Source organism: Callorhinus ursinus, unplaced genomic scaffold, assembly GCF_003265705.2.
Source record: "Callorhinus ursinus isolate GAN/ISIS: 27379988/994484 unplaced genomic scaffold, GSC_fseal_2.0 scaffold28, whole genome shotgun sequence".
In the NCBI taxonomy this organism is placed as follows: Eukaryota; Metazoa; Chordata; class Mammalia; order Carnivora; family Otariidae; genus Callorhinus; species Callorhinus ursinus.
In genome coordinates, this window is record NW_027397090.1 from 17,868,935 (window position 1) to 17,887,096 (window position 18,162).

An 18,162-nucleotide genomic window follows, 5' to 3' on the forward strand; every position below is an offset into this window, starting at 1 on the left:
AGCATAATACCCTCTAGTTCCATCCATGTCATTGCAAATGACAAGATTTCATCCTTTCTGGTGGCCTAGTAATATTCCATTGTAGATACATAACAAATCTTTATCCATTCATCTGTTGAAGGACATCTGGGTTCTTTTCACAGTTTGGCTATTGTGGACATTGCTGCTATAAACATTGGGGTGCAGGTGCCCTTTCAGATCACTACATCTATACCTTTGTAGTAAATACCTAGTAGTGCAATTGCTGGGTCATAGGGTAGCTCTATTCTTAACTGTTTGAGGAACCTCCATACTGTTTTCCAGAGTGGCTGCACCAGCTTGCATTCCCACCAACAGTGTAAGAGGGTTCCCCTTTCTCATGCAGGAATTCAGCAAAGTGGCAGGATATAAAATCAGTGCAAAGAAATCAGTTGCATTTCTACACACCAACAACAACACAGAAGAAAGAGAAATTAAGGAGTCGACCCCATTTACAATTGCACCAAAAGCCATAAGATACCTAGGAATAAACTCAACTTTTAAATTTTGATATAATTTGAGACTTGCAGAAATGTTGCAAAAATATCTGAGGGTGACTGTATAACCTTCACACAGTTCCCTCCAATGGCAGCATCACACATAACATGGCACATTTGTCAAGAGTAAGAAATAATACTGGCACCATGAACTTCCCCTCAGGTCTCCCTACTTCCCCACATGGCATTTCCCGTTTTCTCCTTAATTCCCTCGAAGCTATGATAATTCCTCAGTCTTTCCTTGTCCTTCAGAACTTGACACTTTGAAGAGCCCTGGTCCAGTATTTTGGTAGAATGTCCCTGAGTCTGGGTCTGCCTGCTGTGATGATTAGATCGTGAGGTGATGCGGGTTGTCCGTGCCACACGGTAGGGGCACGTGATGTCAATACGTGTGATTATTGGTGGTGTTAACCTTGAGCATTTGGTACCTAATCTGCTGGATTTCCTAGTAAAAAGCAAAAAAAAAGAAATGTCATAAATTAAGTGTGAAAAGGTAAATAAATATTCATAAGAAATATTAGAAATTATAAGGTAAAAAGAAATAAGAAGCGGTAAAATTACTCTTTTGGCCTTTATAATTGGTAAAGACCTTGGGGGAGATCCTTTGAGACCGTGCAAATATCCTCGTTCTCCACAAACATTTGGCAGATCTTGCCTGCAATGGTGATTACTTTGGTGTTTGATAATAATTTTGTATTTTCCTCGTTCTTTCTGGCTTTATTAGTAGAAATGTTCTGTTGGGCGACCTATCTCTTCTCCCCTATTTACTTACGTGTTCTATTATTTATTTTAGTTAATATGGGCTCATGTACGTGGATTTTATCCTGTGCAACCCACACATCTTATGACAGGTTGAAATGAGGGGTTCCTGAGCTGTCTCACGTGTGTATGAGAGAGAGTATAATGCAGAAGTGATATGCCATGTGAGGTTGAGGTAACACGTGTCATTGTGATGAAAATACAGAACTTGCTTTAAAAATGATAGGAATAGCTTTATAATTACGAAAAACTCCTTATCCTAAAAGAGGGTACATCACGTATACCATCCTATCCCATCTGAGGGTATCTATTCAAGGTCACAGGCCAATAAACATCTAATGGGGCTCCCTGCTGGAGGCCTTAAGAAAGCCTTGGAAGTGACAGATGTATTCTTTTCCCCCTGAGCAGAAAAGCACCAGAAAAACAGAAAGGAAGTGAAGGGCAAGCTGGTCCTGCTTGCTTCCCGGAGCTGCCATGCTGGGTTGGGTGCGCATGAGTTCTGGGTGAGCATCCTCACAGGGCCCCGAGCCTGTGGTGTCCACCTCATGGCGCTGTGAGACTGGGTGAGTCTTACGGCTGAGGAGGCACCTGGGGGGTGCCTGCTACATGGGCAGTGCCTGACCAGAGGCCCTATGAATTCAGTTATGGTCATTATTCCCATGTAGGCCAGTGGTGTCTGTGTCCGTCTGCTACCTGCCCCCCCTCCCAGGGTTAACGGGGCCCCTGCACCTGTGCCACTCCCATGCCCAATCCACACACAGGTGCGGAGCCCCATGCCGGCCTAGATCTGTCTGTGCACCTTCAGTACACACCCGTGCACAAGCACACACACGCGGGTCTCCCCTTCTGACCATAAGCCCCTTGGGGTTATGCTACGATGGTACCTTCTGTTTATTTTTTAACATTCTGGAACCTGTCACAGTGACTGGTCACTAAATGTTTGTCAATTTAAATAACTGGTTCCCTCGGGCCCAGTGCTGTCTGAAAGACCTGTGCGGCCACATCAATCACTGTAAATGTTCTCGTGGAAAATCTATCAAATCTTAAATAAACTTAAATGCATAAATATTCTAGTAGAAAAAATATTCAAGTAAATAAAAGGAATGGGTGGAATTGATTTAAAAAATTTTCTTGTGGTAAAATACACATAACATAAAATGTACAATTTGAGCCATTTTAAGTGTGTAGTTTAGTGGCATTAGGCGCTTTCCCACTGCTGTGCAGCCGCCACCACTATTCACCCCCAGAACTTCCCATCTTCCCAAAGTGGAGCTCTGTCCCAACTGAACGATTAAGTCCCCGGTCTCCCCGCCGTAACTACTAACCTGGGTCCTGCTTTCTGCTGATGACTCTCTGTCCCTCTCCTAAGAGGACTGGCACGGTCCTCATCCTTTTGTGATCGGCTTATCTCACTGGGCGTATTGTCTTCAAGGCTCATCCATGTTGCATTGCCTGGCAGGATCTCCTTCCTTTGTGTGAATACACCCTATTTTCTCCAACCTCTCATTCGTCTATTTGAAATTGATTTTAATAACATATACATCTTATTCAGCCTCACCTTGCCCACATACGAGCACTTCAGCATGTAGCCAGGGTCCACGTTATGCACGAGATGTTCCGCGTCCTTTGTTTCATGCCGTCTTTGGGCTCTGGTGTATTTGCACCTAGAGCACATCCCATTCAGGTGCACACAGGGACGCCCGCTCTTGGCTACCACGCGCGACTTGAGTCCGGGTTCCCTCGACGGAGCACCACCTCCTGGAAGTCCCACTAGCATCCATATGTGGAGATGTGTGGTCTGCTGCTGGGCAGCACCTCTGTGTGGCTTCTAGAGTGTTGTCCGGAGCGCAGGGGGGCAGGTGAGATGGATCTGCGTGGACCTCCACTTTGTCTTCCCCGGAGGGCAGAGGCTGGGAGGCTGAGTCCCGCGCTGCCGAGGTGCCGACACACCTGGGGTTCCTGAGGCTCCCTTGCAGCGTTGGCGGCAGAAGTGAAATCAGCCGTTGTTTCTGCTCGCCCGCAGAGAAGCGTTTGGTCTTCGTGGCAGTGTTGGTGTGGGACGGCGGCTCCCTTGCGGGCTGGCTGAGGTAGCTTGCTTCTGGAAAGCTGTTTAGTACCCTGCCTTAGAGTCATGACTACTTGAGGGAGCTCCAGTGAAGTCTGCCCTTTTTAAGACAGACACCAGGACAGGCTTGGAAACTATTACAGGCTGAATGTTTGTGTCCCCCAAAATTCATGTGTTGAAACCCTACCCCCACAGAGTGATGGTCGTGGGAGGGAGGACTTGGGAGGTAATTAGCTGAGAGCAGGTCATGGGGGTGGGGCCCCATGATGGGACTGTGCCCTCCAGGAGGGTGCTTGCTTCCCCTCTCTGTCTGACCCTCGACTTCCAGCCTCCAGAATGGGGAGAAAGAAGCCCCCCAGCCTGAGGCACCTCATTGTGACAGCCTCAAATGACTAAGCCAGAACCTTCTATTCGCATGAAGGCCTAGGTCTGCATACCAGGTACACAGTTTCATTAAAATACAGACGAGGCAGCAGCATCTCAGATAAGCCTGCCTGCTTTGTATGGTGCTCTGGGTTGCACTGGGAATGAAGATGTGTCCACTTGCCTGAGCAAGTCTGTGACGCTATAAACACCATACTCAAATTTTTGTCCAACTTCCTATGGGCAGCTTCTCCCATTACAGAAAGTACTGACTATTAGATCATAATTCAATTTTACAGTAATTTCAGGAGAGAGGTGATCTGAGGGCACAGCCCGTAACTCATGCCAACTTGAAAAATTGATGGAAAGAGGGTTGATCATGGCTTTTCGACACTAATACTGTGGGAGATGCCTAAAGGACAATTTCCTCTATGGACTATAAAGCGATTTAGGAAACCGATCCATAAATATTTTAGGAATAAATTTTTTATTTAAGAAGAAACGTTAATCTGTGCCTCCCATCCCCCACTCACCCCTCCCCCCGCTGTCAGCCACATGACTGGGTTGTCTCTCGGGGTTTTAATTTAAATGTGGTACACGTATGTCGGACTTAAGTGTTTCAAGATCGTGTTGCAGAGCCTCTTGAGAGACAAACACACTCTAACCGGTCCCACTAATGTAATATTTATGCTAATGCAAACCCTGTAAAGACAGCCGGGGCATCCCTTTGGACACTGGGTGAGTGAGCACCGGCAAAGCTGCACTTGACAAAGAGGGTAATGATTTCTGTAAGCTGAGAAACTTTGTGAGGCTGAGGGTGGGCTGGAGGAACGAGATGCTCTATGCTGCCCGTGCACCATCCCCCGAACATGTACAAACACACACATACACACGCGCTCATGTGTGATCATGTGCCCAGGCATACACCCTCCCACACACCTGCATACACGCACACCCGTGTACACATAAACACAGGAGATGAACATGCACACACACATTCCTGAACACACACATATAAGCATAGATACATGAAGGCATGAACACACACATACACCCGCGTGTAGTTTGCCAAGTGTTTGCCTGTATTTTGTGTACCTGTAGACGGCTGCTTTTAAAGACTGATGTTCACACAGGTGCTCAGGTGGTTGGCATGTGAATGCTGACCATGGAAGCTTCTAGGCTTCGTTTGGACCATGAGGCTGTGAGTGTGGCCACAGCTCTGAGCACCATGCATGCAGGCCTCACAGTGGCTCCATGAAGTGGTCACCTCACTGTTGAAGGACACGAGGCTTGGAGAGGCCCCATGGCGGGCTCTGGCCAACACCGGGAGGGCGGACTCAAGCCCCTGACCCCCTTAGCAAGGCTTCTTCAGAGTCCTGACCCCTCGGAGTCTGGGGCTGTCTGCTTGAGCCCTGGTAGGGCCGGAGCCATGGGTACGGGCCTCCGTGGCTCCGTCATTTGCTTTCCTCACATTCTCCACTGGAAACAAGAGCTGCCTGGGGTGTCCCTGTGAGACCAGAGTTCTGCTTCAGGAAAATATTGCCTGAGAATCGAGACAGGTGTGCAATGTGCTGCAGTCAAATCCACACCCAAGAGCTGCTGGTGGCAGGCGTGCCCTGCTGTCTGGTGGGATGTGTATTCGAGCTTCACTCCTTTGTTTAGGCTGGACACCTGCTTAGAAGGAAGCATGCATTTTAAATGGTATAAGAGAGAGTTAGCCCCATGAGGAACGTAAAACATAGCCCAGGGGAGGAAAACACAGAACCGCAGTCAGTAAATCCCTGAGCCCCAGCGGAATCATTCAAAGACTAGTATTTCCCTATAAATTTGTGAAGAATGAATTACTAACATAACATAATAAAATAAAAAAATAAATAGGAGGGAAAAAAAAGAATGAATTACTGATGTCTGTGCTAAAAGTTTCTGATATTGAATTACCATGACTGAGCTCTCACTTCTCCTTTTTTCAGCCTTAATTCCCACAAAATGACCAAAAAAAAAAAAAAAAGAAATTTTTTAGAAGAATAGGTCCTTGGTAATACAGGAAAGCAAGAGTGCCAAAAGCATAGGAGAGCTTTTGAACAATTTGTGGAAGACAGAATGTGGGCAGATGGATCAGATCCTATGGAAAAACAAAATTGGAGCAGAACAAATGCAGAAGCTGCTGTGAAGGCAGGAGGGCTGGGGAGCTAGGCCCAAGGTCAGTGTGAAACGGTGGGCAAACAACAGACATCGCATGGGCACCAGGGACTCAGAAAATGTCCCACCCATGGACCAGCTATGATGGATTCTTTAAAAAAGAACCATACGCCAGCAAAATGGAAATAAATACAAGAGAACCATAAAGACAACACAAAGTCTTGTGAGCAAACAGACTATAAAATGAATAAAGATGCCTAATGGTCATAGAATGGCTGCCATGGCTCTAGATGTTCTGTTCCAACATCCCAAGCAGAAGCAAAGATGTCAGCAAAGCCTCTGTTGACCAATGCTGGTCTAAACTTAAGCATGACTCATCTGCTAGCCTGGCCATATTACTACCCCTAAAAGACTCAGGGTGTGTGGACAAGTATAAGTGGAAGGGAATAGTGGGTGAGCCTGTTTATGCCAGGGTAGACAAAACTAAGAAAGGGCAGAGAAGATTGGAGTAGTGTAATTAACAGGCTTGATTATATATGTATATAAATCTGTGCACTCAGACACATTTCTGTTATGCCAGCAGAGACCACACCTTCTTTTCAAACACGAATGGAACATTCACAAAATTGTTGCTAAGGTAGAACACAAAGACTATCTTAAAAAATCCCAAAATGCAGAAATTATATTTGAAAGTTTGGTAAAATGGTTCTTTCAGGATTTAAAAACACCCTTTAAAATAAAAAGAAAATAAAAACTAAATTTATTAGTTTAATGGATTTAAGAATAAGTGTTAGTGAGAGTACCATATCAAACAATTGTCAGGGGAAAATTTGTAGCTCTCAATGCCAGTGTTAGAAAACAGGAGAGACCGAACAAGAATAAAAAGCCCAAAGATAGTAGAATAAGAAAATAATGAAAATAAAACTAAATATTAGTGAAAGAAAAAAAAAGATTAAAAAAAAACAAAATGAAAGATAATGCTTTGAAAATGAAAAATAATTTAAACAGATCTCTGACTACTCTGAATAAGCAAACAAAACAGAACAAAAACAATACACAAGTAAAAATGAAAACATTAGAAGCGTAAAATGTCCATCACTATAGTTTTGAAAAAGATTATAATTGAATACCACTCTATGTCAACATGCTTGAGAGTCTAGATGAAATATAATGGTAATCTGGGAAAACATAAATTATAGTAGAATCCCCCTTACCTGATACAGTCCAGATTGTAGGCAGTTGGTTTGATGAAGTGTGTCAAAGCTAGGAATCATCAAAAAAGGTCGTTACAGACCTCAAACATTTTACTTTATTTATTTTTTATTTTTTTATTGTTATGTTAATCACCATATATTACATCATTAGTTTTTGGTGCAGTGTTCCATGATTCATTGTTTGTGCATAACACCCAGTGCTCCACGCAGAATGTGCCCTCCTCAATACCCATCACCAGGCTAACCCATCCCCCCACCCCCCTCCCCTCTAGAACCCTCAGTTTGTTTTTCAGAGTCCATCGTCTCTCATGGTTCGTCTCCCCCTCTGACATACTCCCCTTTTCTTCCTCTCCTGTTATCTTCTTCTTTTTCTTTTTTCTTAAAATATGTTGCGTTATTTGTTTCAGAAGGACAGATCTGTGATTCATCAGTCTTGCACAATTCACAGCGCTCACCGTAGCACATTCAAACATTTTACTTTAATCAAAAACATAAAAACATATATTCACGCACCAGTCTTTTAATGTAGGTCAAAGCCTTTTCTTTGAAAGTGGGTCCGCTGAGTGGATACCCACAACATCTTTCTTATATGAACCACACCTATAATTCCGCTGACAATTTACAGTTTCGATTTTTAAAGTACAGAGTGAGAATGTTCACAGCTCATGTAATCGGTTGTGGAACCTTCTCCATCTGAGCTCCTCAAACTTTAATGTGTCTGAACATCTGTTCAGGACCTTGTTCAAATGCAGAGGGTGACTCAGAGGGTCTCAGTGGGCCTGATACTCAGCATTTCTGATGGGTTTGCAGGCGATGCTGGTGTTACTGGTCCATGGACCACATTCTGAGTAGTGAGGATTTGACTGTGTGTGATTTCTGCCCCCACCCATTATCTCCCATTGTATAAGCAAATTTAAATCTAAACCATTTCTTATATTCCACATATGAGTGAAACCATATGATAATTGTCTTTCTCTGACTGACTTATTTCACTTAGCATAATCCCCTCCAGTAGTGCAGAGGATCATAGGGGAAGGGAGGGAAAACTGAATGGGAAGAAATCAGAGAGGGAGAAAAACCATGAGAGAATCTGGACTCTGGGAAACAAACTGAGGGTTGCGGAAAGGGAGGTAGGTGGGGGGATGGGGTAACTGGGTGATGGGCATTAAGAAGGGTGCGTAATGTGATGAGCACTGGGTGTTATAAGCAACTGATGAATCATTGAACACTACATCTGAAACTAATGATGTACTCTATGTTGTTAACTGAATTTAAATTTTAAAAAAATTTTTAAAAAGAAATCTAAACCATTATGTTAGTGACGCCACCCTGTCGAGGTGGAGTCCTCCTAAAGCTTCAACTTTACTTTAAATCAAAGGAGCAGGAGAAAGTACATGAGTCCGTAGCCTGTTAGAGCCCCCAGCTTATTGTGAGAAAGCACCCACTGCTATGGTCTGAATGTTTGTGTGCCCACAAAATTCACATGTTGGAATCCTACCCTCCAAAGTGATAGTATCAGGAGGTGGGGTCTTGGGAGGTGATCAGGTTACAAGGGTGGAGCCCTCGTGTGGGATTAGTGTCTGTATGAAAGAGAGTGCATAGAATTCTTTCACCACTTCCTCCGTGTGAGGATACGATGAAAAGTCTGTAACCCAGAAGAAGACTCTCACCCAGACATGATGGTAAGCTGATCTCCCACCTCTAGCTCCCTGAACTGTGAGCAATACATTTATATTGTTTATAAGCCACACATTATGTTACAGCTGTCCAGATGGACCAAGACACAAAAGCCTTTGGTACCATGGGTATGTATGGGTTTTACCAAACTTTGGAGGAATAAATAGCCCCCACCTTATGTATCTCCAGTAAATAGAGAATGAGACATACATTCTAACTGTATGTAGCTAGTATAGTCTATACCCAAAACTAGAGACAGGACAAGAAAAAAAAAATCACAGATTTATTTCACTTATGAACCTAAACGTGAAAATCCTAAATAAAATGCTTCTAATTGTGTAATAAAGAAGTAAAATGTCATGAACAATTAGGGTTTATACCTGGAAAGTCAGGATGTTTCCATATGAGAAAATCTGCTGATAAAATTTACTCCCTTAGTGGAGAAAAACCATATATTCTCTCAACGGATATGAAAAATATTTAAAAATATTCAGCATTCTCAGGGCGCCTGGGTGGTGCAATCAGTTAAGCATCTGACTCTTGGTTTCAGCTCAGGTTGTGATCTCAGGGTCCTGAGATCAAGCCTGGAATCAGGCTCCATGCTCAGTGCGGCATCTGCTCGAGACTCTCTCTCCCTCTGCCCCTCCCCACTGAGCATGCTTGCGGGCCCTCTCTCTCAGATAAATACATAAATTTAAAAAAAAATATTCAACACTCTCTCCCAAATAAGTGAGCAATTGAATTAACAGAAAATATTTCCTTAACTTGGTAGAGGCCATCTGTCAGAAATCTACATGTGAGCCTTAAAGAGAAACATAAACAATTTGAATAAACAGTGAGACATACTATTCTTCTGAAGGGACAACTCAATATCATAAAGATTTCACTTCTTCCCAAATAACACAAATTTGTTTCAGCCAGAATCCAAATAAGATTTTTTTTGAGTTGGCAAGCTGAATATCAAGTCTACATGCAAAAGAAAGTGCAGAAGAAACATTCTGAAAAATTTGGAGAAGACAAGTAACAGATAGGAAGAAAATATTAGCAAGCAAAGGAATAGTATCCAGAATATATAAAGAGTGCCTACAAAATCATCAGAACAGTGAAAGGAGTGAAATAAAAAAAAAAAAAGAAATGGGTAAGATAAGTAGATGATTCACAGACAATGAAATATGGGTGGATAATAACACGTATGAAAATGCTCAGGTCTCGGGGAATTGCAAATGCCAATGAGAGTTTGGGTTTGGGGGCCATTGGATTGGAAACAACCTACATATTTGTCAACAGGAGAAAATTGTTAAATCAATTATATTTCATTCACATAAGGAAAAATATGTGTACATACATGTAGTTTGCTCCAAGACACGTGATGAAGAAATCATGAGGACCATTACATATCAAGTCCGTGCATCTCTACACGCCAGTGCCCAGCCCAGCCCAGGCCAGCCCAGACGTGCCCAGCTGTTAACTGTGGCCCAGAGACCAGCAGGGTGGGCCAGGAACCGCACCTTTTAAATTTGCTCAGGACACTAGTATATTATGTGAATCTTGGGCATGCGGGTCTATTAATAGTTTTTTTTTTTTTAAGTGCCCTTCAATGCCTTCTAGAAAATGAAAAATATTCTGCTTTTGCTGTTCCTTTATAGAGCCGTTCAGCGTCCAATGTAGATGTTTCTTTCTGAAGCATATCCAAGAACTCTTCAGCTATCAACTTTAGCATTCTGGCTCCGTAGAAAAATAACAATGCTATATTAAGTTCCCAGTGCCAAGTAGGTGGCCAAACCATATATGTGACATTCTTAGTTTTTCAACAAACTAAATATGCCTGAGGCACATTTCCTGAATGCTTCTTCCAACAGCAAAAGCATGAAATTATCAGCCACGCAGCAATTGACATTCCCAGAATGGCAGTTTGCATTCCAGTGGGGGAAGAGGCTCAGAGGCCCAGGCCCCTTCCCCGCTGTGGTGAGAAGTCTTCTGGGAAAGTCGTCCCATCTCTGGGAACCACTGTGCAACCGGTGCTCTGGTGGGAGGTGGTGAGGGCTTATCAAGAATCAATAAAACGAATTTGAAAGGAACAAACACCAAGACTTGATCCAACGTTAGTCCTCATTGTAACAACTTGTTTTGATTCTCTTGACTTTTTCCACCTCTAATTTTAGAATGGAATGAAATTATTTTTGAATGTGAGCTTATGAATTTCCTGGCCACTTTAAGCCTTTAAATATTTAGCACTTTCTCTCTCAAGAAAGAAGATACTCTAGTATCACGGAAATTCATAGCTCTGAATAGACACAAGTCGGTGACTTTTTATATACACAGGGTGCCAGACTCCAATTTGAAAATCTCCAGCAGCTTATCTGCAAGCAAGTTGAATCCAATGCTTCCTGACTCATTGTCTCATCAACATGCGAAGTTTTTGAAGAGAAACCCCTTTAACTCCTTGCCCGAGGGAGCCCTGGTGGTGGCGTGGCCGGTCTGTCCTCACTGTGCCCTGGGCGGGCAGCGGAACGTGGATGGGCCTCCGACATGGGAGTGCGGGTAGGACTCCAATATATGCCTCTCTTTGGTTGGTGTCTGACCCAGAAAACCAGGAACATTGCCAACATTATCAAGTCAGACTTTATTGTTTGTCCTTAAGCCAAGAAAACACAAAATGCCCTTTTCTTTGTTTACCATTCAGTTTTAATTTGATAATCCGCCACCACCCCAATCAACCTAATGCCAGGCAGGGTCCCTAGAGACCGAAATGCCCTTTCTACAAGCTAAGAGGTTAAAAAAGAACCAGAAATGTACCACAGAGCCTCATGGGGGGCAGGGCGGGGAGGTAGAAAAATAGGCAAAACATCTTTAAATGTGTGAGAAATCCTTAGACGTTAGGGTGCACGGAGGTCAGACCGTTTTCCTATCGAGAGGCCTGCCGCGCTCCCCCGCCTGAGGTCGGGCTGGGCCCGTCCCGGGGTTGGCACCGGATCCCGTGAAATCTCAGGGCACCATTTCGCTCCCCTGGCCACCCTGATCCATCACCCTCCCCGCCTGGCTGAGTCGAGGGGCCGCTTCAGCTGTGCTGGAGCTGGCCTTCCCAAATGGAATGCATTTCTCCGAGCGAGGCTTCGTTTTGTCGCTTCATGGCAACACCAAACACACTTGATTTCTATCTGCAGGGCTGCTTGTCCTATTTACTGTCCCTCCCTGGAGCTTAACCTCATTTAAAGGCTGACTTTCGTTTGCATGATGGGGTCACCCGAAGCCCCCTCCTGGCTAGCCCGCATCCAGCAGTCTGGTAGACCAGCGCATCGTCCTCTCTCCCGGGCCCCCCCGCACCTCAACCCCAAGACCCAGAGGCCAGGCCTGACGATTGGTGCGTTAGTTTCCACCCTGGAGCTCCTGTCTCCAGCCGGCGTGGCCGGTCCGTACTCAGCGTTTTACAACCAGCCCGTCTCAACATTCCTGAAATCCCAGGGAGAGTCTCAAAATAGAAAAAGAAATGAGAATTTAAATTAGAAACCACAGCCCCTTGCACAGCCTGCCAGCTTTGGGGGCAGAGGGGGTCCCACCTCCTCCTCCCCAGGACGGTCCTGGTTTTCTACACAGTGTTGCAATGTGGGAGCCACCCTTGGGCACTCGGGACTCAGGCACGCCAGACTCAGACGGGCCTGTTGGGAAGGGAAGCGGGTGTCTGGCGGCTGAGGCTGGGGGAGCGTCCCCCTGCCTTGTGAGGAGGGAGAAGGACGCCCGGGTCCCTCAGCACCACCTTCCTTCCAGCCACTGCCTAGTGAGAAGCAAGGGGCATACGGGGGTGGGAAATTGAGATTGGCTGATTCGCCTTCTCGTCTTGGGTCTGGGGTGTTCAGAGGAACTCGAGATGGGTCACACCACAGAAGAAAGTCACCTTTGCGGCTGGGAGGGGAATAACAGTTCTGTCTCTGCGTGTGGCCAGTGTCACCCAGTGGCGAGTGGCAGGGTAAGGCCCCAACCAGGGCTGCCTGCAGGAAGGCATCCTCTGGAAGGTGGCCCCTCCCCAGCCCCTCCCGGCCCCGGGGGACTCTGGACTCGGCTCCACCTGGACCTCTGTCCGGCCCGGGGCCCGTCGAACTGCAGGTAAAAAGTCTCCTCGATAGATGGCACAGCCCTCCTGTGCTCTCAAGGTCTCGCTCTCTCTCAAGTCCCTCTGGCTTCTTCCCCTTACCACTTTGGGAAGGGCTGGCCAACTCCGTGCGGACCCGTGAGCTCCCTGGGCCTCGCCACTCTTCCTCACCTCCTCTGTTTTCTGAGAGGAGACCCCAAACGAGGGAGGGGAAAGCCCAGAAAGAGAACTCAGGATGCACAGATCGAACTGACTGGAAACATCGGACTCCAGTTCTCTACTGTGATTTTAGCGGCATTTGCGAAGTCTCCTGCGGGCCGGGAAGGCAGTCCTGGGCCCTGTGCTCTTCTTTCATTCCTTGGTTCCCTCGGGAGCGTCTCCCACGAAGTCCTAAAGGATCTCTGAAGGCACAGGAGGTTACGCTGGGCTGCCCGGCACAGAGCAGAGACGTCCTGGGTCCCTTCCCTGCTGGAAGTCCAGCCTCGGGGTGAGTGCTGGAGGGAAGTCCCCGCGGGATCAGGGTCTCCAGGCTGTGCGCCCGCAGACCCCCCACGCGCGCTGCACCTTCCCCCAGGGCCCGGTGTGCGCCTGTCCTGGCCAGACCAAGGACTGCAGTGCTGCAGCAGCTGTCGCCGAGGCCAGTGGAGCGCGTCCCTCTGCTCAGCCTCTGTCCTCAAAGCCTGTGGACACCACCTTCCTTCCTGGGCAGAAGCTCCTCTTGACTCACACACGTTGTTAAGAAGAAACAACAAGCTCAGATGGAGTCATTTGCTCCCCATGACAGCAAACCCAGACTTAATTACAGTTTCGACCTCTCCCAGGAATGTGACCTTTTCACAATCTGACATTTCCCGAGCGGCGCTGGTGAGGTCATCTGAATGGTAAAAGCCATCACGCCTCCTGTCCCGCAGCCCTACCGCCCCCCCCCCCAGAGCTGTCCTGGCCTCAAACAATGCTCTCTCTTCTCTTGCTCACAACTTCTTGCCCCACCCTCCTGCCTATGAAAACTTTCATTTCCTACAACTCCTTACACCATGGCTCCGCTTGCTGGATGGGACGCTGCCCGGTTCATGAATCGTTTGAGAAAGCCAATTAGATTTTCAAACCTACTCGGTTGAATTTTGTCCTTTACCAGTGTAGACCCAGCACAAACGGTAAGGTGTGCCCGCCAGCACCCCTCTCCCCCCAGATCGGGGCCATCCCCCGCAGCTGATGCTCTGAAACTCAGTCTGTCCTGGCAAGACCCCAGGCTTTACCGCCACCTGAGTCCCCGCCCCGGCCTCCATCACCCTGGAAGTGACTTTCAGTTTTCTGGAGTGGGACAAGGGCTGAAGGGCCCACACCCTGCCCTTCCCCGGCAGTGCTCTTCGCTAGGGCACCCTGGTGGGCCACGGGGGTGGGAAACCCGCGGCCCTCACCGCCCGCACAATAGGCCTGGGTTTGGGAGTGCTACTCTGGGGCTGGCGTTGTGAAGATGACCGGATAGGCCCTTTTCTCTGATGGTGCTAAAAATGCACGCATTGACTATGGATTGACGTAAGTGGGTCATTGGCTGTGGGTTCACGCTAACGGAGCCGCCGTGAGTTCCGCCTTGCATGGGGACACCACTGTCCCTGCACCTCCATGTGGCATGCATGCAGTCTCCAGAAAGGTGTGTAGCGCAGATGCAGAGTGCACTCCAGTCTGAAAGACTGAGTTGGTCAAGTCCGCAAACACTAATTTCCTTGGCGTGACACAGGGGCAAAGGTAGTCCCGACTGTGTAGATTTCGGAAACTGGAAGGTGCACAGCCAGGAGCCTGACAAAGAGTGAATCTTTCACCAATGTCATTTATGTCCAAGGTCCTCACTACTGATGTTTAACATCCTTGCTGAATGATTCGGAGCTTTCTTCTCTACAGGAACAGTTGGCCATGTGCTCTGTTGAAACCCATCCATGGGAGCTCGATGCCCTTCTGCTATCCACAGAGTGAGCCGTTTTCCTCTGGAGCAGACAGTTCTAGAATGAGGAGAAGGAGGCCGGAGGGTTCTGTGCATCTGCAGGGAAGCAGGGGCGCTGCTGGCCTGCCAAGAGCCTTCCTTGGCTCACTTTGTCTTCCGAGGAGACTGCAGATGGCTCTCCATGGCTAATGATTTTTCTATCAGGAACCAAGAGGGAGTCTCCTCCAGTGCGTGGCCAGTGAATATGTGCAAAGAACACAAAGGAATGAATGATTTCCTTCTTTGTTTTCTGTGAGGGTGGGGGTAAGCCAATGGTCAGAGCTGGAGGTCACCTGGTCCAGATGCCAGGCCTGCCGCCGACCTTGGGTTAATCATGTGGCCCACTTGTGTCTTCCCAACCCCACTTACCGAGTTGTTCTAACTCCCACCTCCCAGGAGCAGCAGGTACAGAGAGAGAATACATGTCACTTAGCACAGGAGTGAGGTGTCCTTCCTAACGCCACCCACAGCCTCCAAGCATCCAGCACCGTCCCCCCGGCTCACATCCCCGCACCCCAACTGCCTGGTGGGTGGCGCAGAGCCAGCCGCCCTCCCATTTTGGGTTTCCAGCAGCGGTAGCACTAATCCTGCATATATTTGCTGGCTAGCTGTATTCGAGCAGGGCACCTATTTATGCTTATGTGTGTGCTCGAGGATCTGCGTGTGTGTCTCCTGCGGGCTCTCGGCCCCTCTATGGACGTGTTTTGTGTATTTAGACCTCTTCGTGCCTACCATGTTCCTCACCCGTGAGCATCTTCCATGCCTGGCTGATGTGGTTTAAATTCCTAAAGTTTTTGAGTGAGCCAAGTTCGTCCAGTCGTCTTTGCCTTCTGTAGTGTTCCTGATGAGTAGGGGAAAGGGCTGAATGAGATCTTTTTGAGTGCTGTGAAGATAAGTCGTTTCTAGGCCGAGAGCAAGCGGGAGAAATGGCAGCATGAACGTTAATTAGGGGGCTAAGGCACACTGGGGACCAAGAAAAGGATCCGAAAACTAGCCTTCTCTACCTGCGCTAGAAGCGCACCCCCACCCCTTCACTCCCCTCCCCCCACCCCATTAAAACCAGTCCAAGGAAAGATTTATGGCTCGAGATCATGGGTACATTTGCAGAGTCCTGGGCAGAACGTCTCATTTGGGGTTGGAATTGCAGGTTGTAGGTGTGACAGAAATGATCCGTGTTCCACTTGTGGGCACTCTGCTGAGGGCTGCAGTAGGGCTCTTTCTCAACACCTCTGTCTCATCATCTGGGGCTCGGAGATGGGAGATGCCCAGTATGAGAGGCTGTAACACCTCCCAGGGCCAGAGTGACCAAAGCGGAGTCCCCATGCTTACCTGCTGCATGGGGTACTCGTCCTCGTGGAATCTGGGTTCTTCTGAGAAAAAGGCCAGTGGAAACCATTCTTCATTTTAGCCAATCATACAGTGTTCTTAGTATAAACCTGAGGCAGGGATCACGTGGACCCTCCCTGTCGCCCCTCACTGCTGGACCCTCACTCCTGACCCCTCACTGATGACCCGTCACCGATGACCACCTCTTTCTTTGGGGCTTCCAGCATCATGCCCCTGGCTTTCCCTTTGGTGTCATTGGCTCCTCCTTGGGCTCTTTCCCGATTCCTTTCCACAGAGTCCTGTTTCTACACCATCTGATTCTGGCTTTCCTCACAAGGACCCTGACATGAGGATTGGAGAGCAAGGTGTTCATGTGAGAGACAGTTCCAGAAGTACCCCCTTGTGCGAGGGACGTAAGGCAGAGAGGGGACGAGATGGGAGCAGGGATCCCCTAGCCTCACTGTGGGCATCTGGATCCCACTGCCCTCAGAGCCTTGAACCCAGTGGAGAACAGGCACCGCAGGGCTGTCCTTCCCGAGGGCTGAGGGAGCTGGGACGTGTAGCCTGGCAGGCTCAGGCCCTGGGGCACATGCTCAAGCACAGGGACAGGGCTCACAGAGGGACCACACTGGCTCAAACATCCAGGTCGTCTACAGCCCAGGGATGGACACTGTCTGCAGGGATTAACCTCTTCAAAATCAAATGAAAGCAGTGACAACAGCAACAGTGAGAGAGCTCAGGAATCACAAAATGGTTGGAAGGTCCTGGTGCTGGCCCCTCGTGCCCACCTGGGCTCCCATTGTCCCCGCACTTCACACAGTGGCCTGTGGTTATCAGACTTGTGTCTTTCCTTCTCTGTCAACTTCCGTGGGAGACTCTGCTTCTTCTCACTGGTGTTCCAGAACCTAGAAGCATCCGCGGTGCTCAGTAGCTATGTGTTTGGTGCACAAATAACCCATTCATCATACTTCATATGAAAAATACACTTTCCATAGAGCTGGCAACTTAATTAGGAAATATAGACATGTTCCTGGACATTTTAGTGGGGATATGTGATTACTCTGGACCAGATAATTGATTGCAAAACCAAAAACGTTTATGTGCCCTGGGTAACTGGCTCAGTGGCTGGCAGCTCCCATAACACACATCCCCGGGGCTGGCTTTGGGGCCCCATGCTTGGAGGCAGCCAGGGCTGGTTTTCATTCTCTGCTATTGCCATTCTGAAATTCTTAATAATCCTTGAAGAGCAGGCCCCATATTTTCATTTTGCTCCTGGCCTTGCAAATGAGACCGCTGACCTTTGGTGTCACACAGGTTAGCATTCCTGAATACAGACCCAAACCAGCATTTTCTCTCTTTGTGCATCTTTTCTGGAGGGTCAGCGACAGGGTCTGGGTGGGGGGCGTGAGCGTTGTCTGGATATTTCCTGGGGCCAGCTCACTGTGCTGATTTACACGTGTGGCTACGGGGCGCCATCCCCCCATCAGATATTTGAGGTGAGGGCTTCTGCTGTTCCAGAGGCTGGAGGCTGGTGATCTGCACCCCAGCACGGCAGCCAGGGTGTCAGACCTGCAGCCACTCTTTGGAGACAGCTGCTGTGGGTTCATGTGCAGAGAGGCAGGGTTGTGCCTGGTTATGTCAGGATGAGCTTTCCCCAGGAGACTTCTCTGCAGGGTCTTTAACACCCCCAGTTCACAAGAACTGCAGCAGAGCTATGCAAATGCAGTCCTTTGGGCTTCACTCCCAGAAACTCAGATGGGGGCCTGGCCGGTGCAGGAGTTTGTTTTTAACAAGCTCCTTGGGTTTATGAAGGTCAAAGCTGTGAGGTACACTCAGCCACGGGATTTCTCTGACACTTCATTATGAAAAATCTCAAATGTGTAGAAAAATTGAAAGGACACTGTAGGGACCACCAGTATCCTCACCACCCAGATGACGCAATTAATATTTTGCTACATCTGCTTTATCACTGGTCAGTCCTTCCTTCCATCCATCCATCCATCCATCCAACCATTTCTCTATCCATCCATCCATCCATC

The 18,162-nt window shown here is 47.8% G+C and overlaps 1 protein-coding gene across 11 annotated transcripts in view; it reads left to right on the forward strand.

Annotated features, from left to right (window-relative positions):
* The window catches only part of AUH (AU RNA binding methylglutaconyl-CoA hydratase), a 384,072-nt gene that overhangs the window by 219,841 nt on the left and 146,069 nt on the right, over positions 1-18,162 (forward strand). For 6 of the 11 annotated variants that reach the window (XM_073878190.1, XM_073878189.1, XM_073878187.1 and 3 more), the window contains one exon: positions 11,055-11,273. The exons of 4 other annotated variants lie outside the window; for them this stretch is intronic. In XM_073878190.1, coding sequence (XP_073734291.1) covers positions 11,055-11,273 — 219 coding nt within the window. Of the gene's footprint in view, positions 1-11,054; positions 11,274-11,896; positions 11,961-18,162 lie in introns of those variants that run through there. One more of the 11 variants, XM_025891642.2, reaches the window with a different exon arrangement.